Source organism: Ovis aries, chromosome 5 (genome assembly GCF_016772045.2).
Source record: "Ovis aries strain OAR_USU_Benz2616 breed Rambouillet chromosome 5, ARS-UI_Ramb_v3.0, whole genome shotgun sequence".
Classification (NCBI taxonomy): Eukaryota; Metazoa; Chordata; class Mammalia; order Artiodactyla; family Bovidae; genus Ovis; species Ovis aries.
Genome location: NC_056058.1, coordinates 42,285,017 through 42,298,888, shown reverse-complemented (window position 1 = coordinate 42,298,888; position 13,872 = coordinate 42,285,017). Strand labels below are relative to the sequence as shown.

The 13,872-nt window shown below is 41.3% G+C and overlaps 1 protein-coding gene across 2 annotated transcripts in view; it reads right to left on the bottom strand.

Moving 5' to 3' along the window:
- The window catches only part of HSPA4 (heat shock protein family A (Hsp70) member 4), a 49,348-nt gene that overhangs the window by 21,137 nt on the left and 14,339 nt on the right, over positions 1-13,872 (bottom strand). For both annotated transcript variants that reach the window (XM_004008795.6, XM_012178480.5), the window contains 3 exons: positions 12,146-12,268; positions 3,477-3,576; positions 2,701-2,834 (listed from right to left, as the gene is read on the bottom strand). In XM_004008795.6, coding sequence (XP_004008844.1) covers positions 2,701-2,834; positions 3,477-3,576; positions 12,146-12,268 — 357 coding nt within the window. The remainder of the gene's footprint in view (positions 1-2,700; positions 2,835-3,476; positions 3,577-12,145; positions 12,269-13,872) is intronic.

Genomic DNA, 13,872 nt, shown 5'->3' with positions numbered 1-13,872 from the left:
AGTTAAAAAACTAACCAATTTAAAATTTTATCATGACATATATTTAACTGGTAAACTGTAATAAAAAGGTGGTAAGGGACATTAAGGTCGAAACAAGACAATGTGCATATGTCACTTAAACAAGGTTACTACCACTATGAAATGAGACATCATAACCCTCAATTTACAGATCTAGACAGATCAGACAATCTACAGGTCACAAAGATATTAACTGGTAGGAGTAGAATTCAAAACCCAATCTCAATTTCAAAACCTATGCCTTCCCCACTACACCAGTCTGGCTCCAAACAATAATTATAATCCAAGAGCCAATACGCTAACATGTCATATACAGTTCTAGTCTTATCTCTACCACAAAACTGCAAATAACACCAAAGGCTTATTTAGATCCACGCAATTTACCACCAGAAAATAAGCTAAAGCCTTAACTCACAGTAATCTGTTTCGAGTCAACACAGAAGACTACAATTAGGTTGGGTTATCCTTTTCTAAATCTCTAAAGGAAAGCAGAAGCAAACTAGATCTAATCAGATTCAATAACAGAAAACTGGCTAAGTAAGTAATGTCCAACATCCGCAAAACCATTTCTTCAAAGAATGTTAAATGTCCTTAGGAACTTTTTCTTAGTGATCTCATGAAAGAAAGAAAAAAAAAAACACAGAACTGAGTACAGTTCTGTGTAATTCCAATTTTGTCTTCATAAATGACTAGAATGAAATATATCAAACTGCAGTAAGATCATGAATGTCTTTCCTTCGTATATATATGTTTCCAAATTTGGTATGATTCTAGAGTAAGTATTTTGATAGTTAAATTTAAACTGTAATTGGAAAAGTGACAAGTGACAGCTGATAGTGAAGCAAATACTAATACACATCACTCTGACTCAAAGACAAGGCTAAATTATAGCCAATATCTGCTGTCTAAAAAGGTGAGAGTCTAAACTGGGATTTAGAAATAATCCTATTATGGATAAAAGTAAAGCTTAAACTCTGAGAATAACACTTGGTCCATCATTTGTATCTGTAAAAATCATGATCCTCTTATTTCCCAACCATCCCCAAGAGCTGCTTTATATTTAAAAAAAAAAGGGGGGGGGGGGACAAATCAGAATATAAAGCAGAAGCAAGTCCATTTTTCAAAGAAACAAAGGACTGTAACAAAGAGAAACTCAAAATACCCTTCAAATCTAACAAATATTTATTCTGGGATAGGTAGTTCCATTGGACCAATCCCCAAGTTGGGGGAGCAGAAAGCCAATTTAGAGCCTGCAGCAAAAACCCTGATACAGAACCCAAGTATTAAAGGAAATATGCAGATTATCCTTGGTTTTTAAGTACATTCTAGATAAAATCACCAAGCTAGAAAATTGATTTTATGTACCGAGGAACTAGCAAATACTATCAAATCTGACTGTGACCCACAGACACAGGAAACAAACTTATGGTCACCAAGGTTAACCACAGGAAGGTGAGGGGGAGGGATAAATTAGGAAGATGGGATTAACACTACTATAAATAAACTAGGGAACCAATAAGGACCTACTGTATAGCACAGGGAACTACACTCAGTATTTTGCAATTTTGTAATTTTCCCTATAAGGAAAAAAGAATCTGAAAAAGAATTTATCAATATATGTACAAGTGAATCACTATGCTGTAATACCTGAAATTAACACAACATTGTAATAAATCAACTACACTTCAATTAAAATTTTTTTAACTCACTGAACACCTAAAATCTATACCTTTCACTCTACATAAATTTTATTTTAATAAAGAGACTAATATAGGAAGTGTATATACATACTAAAAAAGCTTTTTTAAACTGTGACCAGCATCATCCTCCAGTCCCTCTTTGCTATTAACATTACTAGACTTCTCTGTGTACAAAACTGCTTTCTCCAGAGCTCTATCATCTCTAGACATCTAGAGTAGAACTCCTAGGCTGGTTTCTTTTGGCCAGACACGTTCTAGTCACTCCACCCTGTTCCCAGAACATTCAAAACCTTAAGAGAATACCTTTATCATCCCTTAATCCTCAGTGTAAGACATCTGAAGGGACTATACGTTGAAGACTCCCCCTAGTAACCCTGGAAAGCAAGCATTATTTTCCCCGTATTACAGACAAAAAAAAACAGGCTCAGGAATCTAAGAACTTTTTCCTCAAGTTCTATGCTCTTTGCTTCATTATCTTGTCAACACCTCAAAAATTACTTTAGGCCTCCAACTTCCACCCCACCCCTACACAACTAATTTCTAGTTCAGACGGCTCATACCAAGTTTCCACTAGTGAAACAAACTTCTTTGAGATATACTTATTTATGGCTGAGGCGGGCCATCACCGCTCTCTCTAGCAGGCTTTCTTTAGCTGCAGGGGCTTCTCATGCTGCAGAGCACAGGCTCCAGGTATACGAGATGCAGTACTTGTGGCGCACAGGCTCGACAGTCGCAGCCCAAGGGCTCCAGAGCACAGGGTCAAAAGTTGTGGCACACAGGCTTCACTGCTCAGCAGCACGTGCCATGTTCCTGGACCAGAGAGCAAACCCATATCCCCTGCATTGGCAGGACGATTCTTACCCACTGGACCACCAGGGAAGCCCCAAAACACAACTCCATAACCAACTACTTTAAGTTGCCTCTCATGAATTCCTAATTATCATACATCTGTAATGCAGTCTCCTGGGAAAAACATACTTACTTTAAGTTTTCCTCTATTAAATGCACATACAGAAACTTGATAAGAAGAATGCCCCATGTCTACAAAAACTACATTTCTTGGTTTCTCTTCTAAGGCAGGAAGATCTTGTTTATAGATTCCATATGCAAGAGCAACTACACAATAATACAAAAATAAACATAATGTTATCATTTTAGTAGTAAAATTAAAATTCATTTACATAGGAAAAATATATTTACAGCTACAAAAAGGATTCAAAATCCTTATAAACTCTGCATGGTTTATTCACGAATAACACTGACTTCAAAGAGATATACGTTGACATCCATTTCACTTTGGCTTCCTTAATGTTTCTAATTTCCAGTTCTAGCAACTGTGGCAATTTTTTCCAAAACCACTTTCTCCCACTTTTCCAAACATTTTCCCCCATATTCCCTTGTGCCATCTCTCAACATCCCCATATATTCTGCCTCCTGAGATCTTGCTTTATAAACCCCAGCCCTCTGACTCTATCAGCCCACAAGTTGGGAGAAAAACCTAATATTTAAACCAAAGCAATGCTCCAAACACGTAATAAATGCACTTCCTTTCCAAAAAAGCATGCAATTACATATCGAAGTGCTATAAAGATACAGAAAAAGTACTTGTCAAGTAAACTCTTCATATGTGACAGAGTACCCAAAAATACTGGTAAGGGCTCCAAGTAAAATATGGATAAGAAACCCTAGGGTTTTAAGATTTCACAACCTTTGAGATTGAGCAAGTAAAAAAAAAAATTTCAGTTAACAGTCACTCACCTGCAGTAGTTTCATTCATTAATCGCAGACAATTGAGACCAGCAATCTGTGTTGCATCCATCACTGATCGTCTTTCTGCATCAGTATAGAAACAAGGAACCTATGAAAGAATTTTTAAATTTATCATTATTACGGAGATTCCTGATTTAAAATATACCTGTCAAAAAAACAGTAAAATCCAGAAATGCCCTCAAATAGCTACAGCTATTTACTCTGTATATGATCAAGGAAATCTTTCAAACCAGCACAGCTTATCTGGGCTATTCTATAGTCTTGGGACAAATGCACAGCCATCTAGAAAATAAAGTTGTATCCCTACTAAACACAAAATACCAAAATATATCTCAAACCAAAGATGTAAATGTTTTTTAAAAATCATGAGTATCAGAATAAAAGGGAATCTTTACTGTCAAAGAAAGAAGGGGGAAAAAAAGAAGGGATTTTCTAAATATAACACAAAACCCAAAAGAACCAGCAGGTCAAGATGAGCATCCTCTGGTGGCCAGTGCTGGGTCCCAAGATGTGGCTGGGAAATCAGTGGCACCGGGGCCAAGGGCAACAGCAAGCAGGACGGCTCGCTACCTCGCACTCGCCTGGCAGCAACAACAGCAGGCATCAGCGAGGCCCACAGGAGTGGGGGCACAGCCCGGTGTGTGGGACACTCAGCTGGACCCTGGTTCACTCAACCTGCATGATGCTTTTCTTGCTCTGGAAGCTGGTGCAGTGGCTAGGATTCACTGCCTCTGAGACCTTTGTGCACTTGCTGGGTGTTTTGTGCGCTACTGGCCCTGTGTGATTACAGCCAGGCTCCAAGCTTCTCCTGGTTAAACATGTTTGTGCCCTTCTAAACTGCTCACAAGCTTGGCACCTACTTCCCCACTATCATCTCCATGCACCTCTTCCAGGACAGAGAGAAGTGGCTGGCTGTGCTCAGCCTTTTCTGCTGCTGCTAAGTTGCTTCAGTCGTGTCTGACTCTGTGCGACCCCGTCCCTGGGATTCTCCAGACAAGAACACTGGAGTGGGTTGCCATTTCCTTCTCCAATGCGTGAAAGTGAAGTTGCTCAGTCGTGTCAGACTCGGAGCAAGCCCATGGACTGCAGCCTACCAGGCTCCTCCAATCCATGGGACTTTCTAGGCAAGAGTACTGGTGTGGCTTGCCATTGCCTTCTCCTCAGCCTTTTCTGGGTATACACAATTCAAGTTCAAGATGATATTGTGCCAGAAGCTGGTAGAGCAGACTTAGGAGCTCTGATTTGGCCTGATCATGTCTCACATCTTCATTCTCCTGAAGCTGCTCATGAGCTGCACCTGCTGAGGCAACCAGCCTTGCAGAGGATAAGCCGGACCCCAGGCTGAGGTCCCACTTCCACCATACCACTGAAGAAGCCTGGGCCTCAAAGTCGGCTTGTACCCTACCCAGTGCCCACTTTTCTCTATTCCTATCATGTCTAAAATTATTCCCTCAGCAGGGATACAAAGAGCAGCCTTGATCCTTAAAATGTATTCCCTCTTATTTCACGCTTTGAATAGCTAATCCTGAATTAAGACCCTAGTAAAAGCCCCAGGCCAGACAGTCCTGACCTCCTCTGACAGTTGAAAACTGCACGTAAGTAAAATGGTCTGATGATCTCTGAGTATTTTCATGGATCTGGGAAAGTACAAAGGCTGCTAAGCTGGAATCAGTGTTTCCCCTGGCCAGCAGAGCCAACCTGTGAGTTCTCTGTCCCATCCCCTGTGACGAGACTTCCTTGACACTCGATCTCTTTTTTAAAAAGTATAAACTAGCTTGTGAATTCTCCCCTGTGCTACTGGGGAGGATGGCCCTTATCGTCATTCCAACCCAGCCACAGTATGTTGAGTAACCATGATTGGGACCCTATCTGGAGTCCTGTCGCGTAAGAAAAAAGAACTTTTCACTTGCTTTCAATGCACTACTTGGCTTCCAATCTCAGGAGACAGCAGTGCCATGACTCTTCCACCACCTTGTGGCCAGCACTGTTAGCACACCTAAAACAGATTTAGGACCAGACAGATCTTTTCAAGAAAACTGGAGACACCAGGAGAACATGTGATGCAAAGATGGGCACAATAAAGGACAGAAACGGCAAGGACCTAACAAAAGCAGAAGAGATTAAGACGACGCGGCAAGAATACACAGAAGTATACAGAAAAGGTCTTAATGACCTGGATAACCACGATGGCATGCTCACTCACCTAGAGCCAGACAGCCTGGAATATGAAGTTAAGTGAACCTTAGGAAGCATTACAACGAACAAAGCTAGTGGAGTGATGGAATTCCAGTTAAGCTATTTCTAATTCCACAACAGGATGCTGTTAAAGTGCTGCACTCAATACGCCAGCAAATTTTGAAAACTCAGCAGTGGCCACAGGACTGAAAAAGATCAGTTTTCATTCCAATCCCAAAGAAGGGCAATGCCAAAGAATCTTTAAACCACCATACAATTGTGCTCATTTCACATGCTAGCAAGGTCATGCTCAAAATCCTTCAAACTAGGCTTCAACAATACATGAACCAAGAACTTCCAGAGGTACAACCAGGATTTAGAAAAGACATAGGAACCAGAGATCAAATTGCCAGTATCCGCTGGATCACAGATAAAGCAATGGAATTTCAGAAAAACGTCTACTACTGCTTCATTGATTACACTAAAGCCTTGGACTGTGTGGATCACAACAAACTGTCAAAAAAAAAGAGATGGAAATACTAGACCACCTTACTTGTCTCCTGAGAAATCTGTATGCATATCAAGAAGCAACAGTTAGAACCAGACATGGAACAACATACTGATTCAAAATTGAGAAAGAAGTACATCAAGGCTGTATATTCTCTCTCTGCTTATTTAACTTATATGCGGAGTACATTATGTGACATGTCAGGTTGGATGAATCACAACTTGGAATCAAGATTCCCAGGAGAAATATAAACCACCTCAGTTATGCAGATGATACCACTTTAACGACAGAAAGCGAAGAGGAACTAAACAGCTTCTTGATGAGTGGTAAAAGAAGAGAATGAAAAAGCTGGCTTAAAAACTCAACATTCAAAAAAATAAGATCATGGCATCTAGTCCTATCACTTCATGGCAAACAGATGGGGAAAAAGTAGAAATAGTGGCAGATTTTATTTTCTTGGCCTCCAAAATCACTACAGATGGTGACTGCAATCATGAAATTAAAAGACACTTGCTCCTTGGGAAGAAAAGCTACTGACAAACTTAGCATAAGAAGAAGCAGGGACATAACTCTGCCAACAAAGGTCCATACAGTCAAAGCTATGGTTTTTCCAGTAGTCATGTATGGATGGGACAGTTGAACTATAAAGAAGGCTGAGTGCTGAAGAATTGCTGCTTTCCAATGGTGGTAACTAGAGAAGACTCTTGAGAGTCCCTTGGACAGCAAGGAGATCAAACCAGTCAATCTTAAAGAAAAGTCATTGGAAAGACTGATGATGAAACTCCAATACTTTGGCCACCTAGTGGAAAAAGCCAACCCACTGGAAAAGACCTTGATGCTCGGAAAGACTGAGGGCAGGAGCAGAAGGCAGTGACAGAGGATGAGAAGGCTGGATGGTGTCACTGACTCAATGGACACGAGTTTGAGCAAGCTCGGGGAGATGGTGAAGGACAGGGAAGCCTCACGTGCTGCAGTCCATGGGCTTGCAAAGAGACAGACACAACTTAGTGACTGAACAACAAAGGGGTAAGAAGAGGGGCTTTCCAGGTGGCACAGTGGTTAAGTATTCGCCTTCCAACACAGGAGATGCAGGTTTGATCCCTGGGTCAGGAAGGTCCCCTGAAGGGGGAAATTGCAACCCACTCCAGTATTCTGCCCTGGAAAATTCCATGGACATAGAGGCCTGGCAGGCTAGAGTCGGGCATGACTGAGCTCACACACAAGGGATCAGAGGGAGGGGCAGGTGTTCTAATGCTCATAGGCACTGAGACCTACGAATGTTAAGTTTACAAGGGATCACAGCCCACGTCTGTTGGACTGATGTCTTTGCTTTAATGTCAATCAGGTGCCAAATGAGAACATTTGCTAAGATAAAGAGAATGTTTCGCTAGGGAAGGAAAAGGGGGAGCAGAACTGAAACATTTGACTCATTAAAAAATTCTAATAACCTAATGAGGGAAAATATTTGCAACTCACATTATAAAATAGCAAAAAGAGCTAATCTAATATTCGAAGAACTGCAAATCAAAATGAAGACCACGCTTCCCTGGTAGCTCCCTAATAAAGAATCTGCCTGCCAATCACAGGAGACGCAGGTTCGATGCCTGATCCGGGAGGATCACACATGCCACCGAGCAACTAAGCCTGTGGGCCACAGCTATTCAGCCTGTGCTCTAGAGCCCTGGAGTTGTAACTAATGAAGCCCGCGTGCTCTGTCACAGAAGAGGAACCCACAATGAGGAGCCCACACACTACAACTAGACAGCAGCCCCTCTTGCAGCAACTAGAGAAAAGCTCATGCGGCAACAAAGACCTAGCACGGCCAAAAATAGACAATTTTTTTTAATTAAGTTTTAAAAATGCAGTGGAGAAAAGGATTTTAAAAAATGTTTTCTAAAAAACTGAAGACCATAAATTCAAAATAAGATGAGGAAAGGATAGGAATACTTCACAAACAGTGAAATACAAAATGGTTTATAAATTCTAAAACATTCAAGTTTACCTAAAAAGTAAAATATCAAAATCGCACATACTTTGCTACCATTATTCATCGATCAGAATTATTTGACATGCCAATAAGCTGAGCTGATGAGGCTGTGGTCAAACAAGCCCTCTTATGCATTGCTGACCTAAGTATAAATTAGTACAAATTCTCTAAATGGCAATTAAACAATAGTTGTTAAAATTTAAAACATGTATCCTCAGGCCCAACAACTGCACTTCTAGGAAGTTAGCCTATAACCTACAAACTTATCATGTAAGAGCAAAATATATTTGTCCAACTTTTACTCACTGTAGTATTCTTTGCAATTAAAGAGACAAAATCTGGAAGTGTAACCGAGATGTCCAACAAAAAGAGACTATGCTGTGTTGTGTGTTTAGTCGCTCAGTCCTATCCGACTTTTTGACTCCATGGACTGTGGCCCACCAGGCTCCTCTGTCCATGGGAATTGTCTAGGCAAGAATACTGGAGTGGATTGCCATGCCACCCTCCAGGGGATTTTCCCAACCCAGGGATCAAAGCCAGGTCTCTTGCATTGCAGGCAGATTCTTTACTGTCTGAGCCACCAGGAAAGCCCATGAATACTGGAGTAGGTAGCCTATCCCTTCTCCAGGGGATCTTCCCGACCCAGGAACCGAACCAGGGTTTCTTCTGTTGTAGGAGGATGCATTACCAGCTAAGCCACCAGGGAAACCCCCCCCCCAAAAAAAGAGACTATATTTAAGTATTAATAGATTATGGTACATGCATAAACTGGGACATTCTGCTCTACTACATGGAACGAAGCACCTCTCTAAAGCTATGGAACAAATAAGGTAAACCATCCAAAATTTATTAAAAGAAAAATAAAAGTAAAGAAGGACCTGTACTTACTTGATTGGGTAAATAAAAACCTCTGAAAAGATCTGTAATAAAACGGTAAAACTAGTCATCTCTGGCAAAGAAAATCTACTTACTAGGTAGCAGAGGTGCTAAAGCTTCCCATACACCCTCTTATACGTGTGATTTGATTCGAACACGAGGGCTATTACCATGTTTCCCAAAATATAAAGCTTACATTAAACAATCATCAGTTTACAAATAGAACAAAATAGCACCAACATCTAGAGCAGCGGCTGCACAGAAGAGAGCTCACACAGAGGTCAGAGGCCACTATCCTGAGACAGGCCCGATGGCAAGGCTGGCCCTTCCTGAATCCAGGAAGCTGAGTAAGTAGTCCCCTAAAGCGACAGAAAGATTTCCCTAAATCATTGCAGTGCTTCACTGTGCCTAAACTGCTTATACTATGTAGCTTATGTTTTTATACTTAAATTTCCTTCTGGAATTCTCGCATTTTGGTACATCCAAGGTATAGCATGCCTCTGTGAATGACCTCCAACAGAAATCCTGGACTGAGCCTCAGGCAGAACTTCCCTGGTGTATAGTATTTCACGTGTGTTGTTACAACTTGTTGTTGGAGGAATTAAGCACTTCTGGTCTAACTCCAATAGATGGGGACTCTTGGAATCTTTTAGCTGGTTTCCTCCAGATGTTCTCCCCACACCATTTCCCTTTACTGATTCCGCTTTGCATCCTTTCACTATAATAAATCTTAGCCATGAATATGGCTTTATTCTGAGTCTTGTAAACTCTCCAAGCAAATCACCAAAATTCTCGACCCACAACACATAACTTAACCCATCACCTTTTAACTTGATCCCAAAAGCTGGAAAAGCATCTCAGGCAGTCTTGCCATTTTACATAAAATTTACCTCTATACAGAGCAAATTTTGTCACCCTGCTTATTTACCTTATATGAACAGTACATCACGAGAAACGTGGGGCTGGAGGAAGCACAAGCTGGAATCAAGATTGCCAGGAGAAATATCAATAACCTCAGATATGCAGATGACACCACCCTTATGGCAGAAAGCGAAGAGGAACTCAAGAGCCTCTTGATGAAAGTGGAAGAGGAGAGTGGAAAAGTTGGCTTAAAACTCAACATTCAGAAAACTAAGATCATGGCATCTGGTCCCATCACTTCATGGCAGATAGATGGGGAAACAGTGGAAACAGTGGCTGACTTTATTTTTCTGGGCTCCAAAATCACTGCAGATGGTGATTGCAGCCATGAAATTAAAAGACGCTTACTCTTTGGAAGGAAAGTTATGACCAACCTAGATAGCATATTCAAAAGCAGAGATATTACTTTGCCAACAAAGGTCTATCTAGTCAAGGCTGCGGTTTTTCCAGTGGTCATGCATGGATGTGAGAGCTGGACTATTAAGAAAGCTGAGTGCCGAAGAATTGATGCTTTTGAACTGTGGTGTTGGAGAAGACTCTTCAGAGTCCCTTGGACTGCAAGGAGATCCAGCCAGTCCATCCTAAAGGAGATCAGTCCTGGGTATTCATTGGAAGGACTGATGCTGAAGCTGAAACTCCAATACTTTGGCCAACTGATGCGAAGAGCTGACTCACTGGAAAAGACCCTAATGCTAGGAAAGATTGAGGGCAGGAGGAGAAGGGGACAAAAGAGGATGAGATGGTTGGGTGGCATCACCGACTCAATGGACATGGGTTTGGGTGGACTCTGGAGTTCGTGATGGACAGGGAGTCCTGGCATGCTGTGATTCATGGGGTCGCAAAGAGTCGGACACAACTGAGCGACTGAAGTGAACTGAATGCAAAGCAAAATTCAGAATCCAAGTTAGGACAGTAGGTGGGGGAAATGTCCACTGAAACCTGAAAGTCCACTAGAGATTTGGGGGAAAGCAGAAACCATCTAAGAAACACAGTGCCTGTACTGAATTTGAGCTCTTTAAAGAAAGTAGCATTCTTCTTCTTTGTGTCCTCCAAATGTGGATTATGGGCCATAATCCAGTTCTTCCTGACGAAAGTCAGTACGATTTTACCAGATAGCCAAAAAACAAGAACTCCATCAGACAAAAACTATGGGGTGAAATAAGCCCACTTGCTTTGCCAATCAGTGCACCAAAATTAAGACAAAATAGGCCAATAAACAACAAAGTTCTACTGTACAGCACAGGGAACTATGTTCAATATCCTGTCACAATTCATAATGGAAAGGAATACATATATACGCACATACACACACACATATATGGGGCTTCCCTGGTGGTTCAGATGATAAAGAATCTGCCTGCAATGCAAAAGACCTGGGTTCTATGTGGGGAAGATCTCCCAGAGAAGGGAACAGCAACCCACTCCAGTCTTCCTGCCTGGAAAATCCCATGGACAGAGGGGCCTGGCAGGCTACAGTCCATGGGGTCACAAATGAGTCAGATACAACTTAGTGACTAACACATTACATCTATACATATATAAATATATTCAATATAACCAAGTCACTCTGCTATACAGGGAAATTATACACTGTAAATCAGCTGTATGTCAAAAAAAATTTTAATAAAAATTTACAAAGACAAAAGAAGCCAAAGAGCTAAAATATCAGATAACTACTGCAGAATGAGGAGATTCACTGGAAAAGCAAATACAACCACCTAAATTTCAACAGTACCTAAGGACGCCACCACACTACAAGCACAAAGCTATAAACAGCCAGGCTTCCATCTAAATAGGCAAGTAGAAAATACAAGATGAGGTCTACTGCTGTCTTGCCTTTAGTGCCGGATATAAAAACAGCAAAGATACAGAGACAGGAATAGAGAAAAAGCATTTCTTATTGAGAGTATTCAACTAATTCAACAAACAAGAGGCTACCATGTGCCAGGCACTATGCGGGGTGCTAGAAGGAATCCAGGAAGAAGCGGGCTTAGTCAGAGATAAGCCTTTAAACAGACAGAATAGAAGCAAGAGCAAAAACTAAAGAGGAAAAAAAATTCAATATGAGAACCAGTCTGAAAAGTTCTTAAAATAATGGTTACCGCCTAAGACAAAAAGCAATTTTATTTTCAATTAACAGCTTTCTTCTTTCTGCTTCTTCATAGACCCTAATAAAGGGATGAAACTTACCGAAACAACACAGTCCACAACAGGCTTCTTAAGAACACTTTCTGCCGTCTCCTTCAGTTTGGATAAAAGCATGGCAGTCACCTGCTCCGTGGTAAAACTACGTTCCTCCTCCATGTATTTCACCTGCAATAAAAAACAAAAGGATCTAAACTTATTGTATTTCTTCATGTCCTAAAAACCTAAAATGAATAATTTCTAAATCATCAGTGGAACATTATCTCAAGAGGAAATTAAGAAAGCTAGTTTTGGAAGCAAAAATAATTTAAAGGTCACTTTTAGCTTGTTAAATGTGCTTACCAACCAGGATACCTGGAGATGAGATTCAGTTCAACTCAGAAGCTCAGTCATGTCTGACTCTGAGACCCCATGGACTGCAGCATGCCAGGCTTCCCTATCCATCACCAACTCCCAGAGCTTGCTCAAACTCATGTCCATCAAGTCGGTGATGCCATCCAACCATCTCATCCTCTGTCCTCCCCTTCTCTTCGTGCCTTCAATCTTTCCCAGCATTAGGGTCTTTTCAAATGAGTCAGTTCTTCACATCCAAGTATTGGAGTTACAGCTTCAGCATCAGTCCTTCCAATCAACACCCAGAACTGATCTCCTTTAGGATGGACTGGCTGGATCTCCTTGCAGTCCAAGGGACTCTCAAGAGTCTTCTCCAACACCACAGTTCAAAAGCATCAATTCTTCGGTGCTCAGCTTTCTTTATAGTCCAACTCTCACATCCATACATGACCACTGGAAACATCATAGCCTTGACTAGACAGACCTTTGTTGACAAAATGATGTCTCTGCTTTTTAATATGTTGTCTAGGTTGGTCATAACTTTCGTTCCAAAGAGTAAGCGTCTTTTAATTTCATGGCTGCAATCACCATCTGCAGTGACTTTGGAGCCCAGAAAAATTAAGTCAGCCTCTGTTTCCACTATTTCCCCATCTATCTGCCATGAAGTGATGGGACCAGATGCCATGATCTTAGTTTTCTGAATGTTGAGCTTTAAGCCAACTTTTCCACTCTCCTCTTCCACTTTCATCAAGAGGCTCTTGAGTTCCTCCTCACTTTCTGTCGTAAGGGTGGTGTCATCTGCGTATCTGAGGCTATTGATATTTCTCCCAGCAATCTTGATGCCAGCTTGTGCTATATCCAGCCCAGCATTTCACATGATGTACTCTGCATACAAGTTAAATAAGCAGGGTGACAATATACAGCCTTGACATACTCCTTTCCTGATGTGGAACCAGTCTATTGTTTCATGTCCAGTTCTAACTGTTGTTTCTTGACCTGCACACAGATTTCTCAGGAGGCAGGTAGGTAGTCTGGTATTCCCATCTTTCGAAGAATTTTTCACAGTATGCTGTAATACACACAGTCAAAAGGCTTTGGCATAGTCAATAAAGCAGAAGCAGACGTTTTTCTGGAACTCTCTTGCTTTTTCTGTGATTGAAGGGATGTTGGCAATTTGATCTCTGGTTCCTCTGCCTTTTCAAAACCTAGCTTGAACATCTGGAAGTTCTCAGCTCACGTACTATTGAAGCCTGGCTTGGAGAATTTTGAGCATTACCTTGCTAGCGTTGTTCTTTACAGCATCGGACTTTACTTCCATCACCATTCACATCCACAACTGAGCACTGTTTTTGTTTTGGCTCCATCTCTTCATTCTTTCTGGAGTTATTTCTCCGCTCTTTTCCAGTAGCATATTGAGTACCTACTGGCCTGGGGAGTTC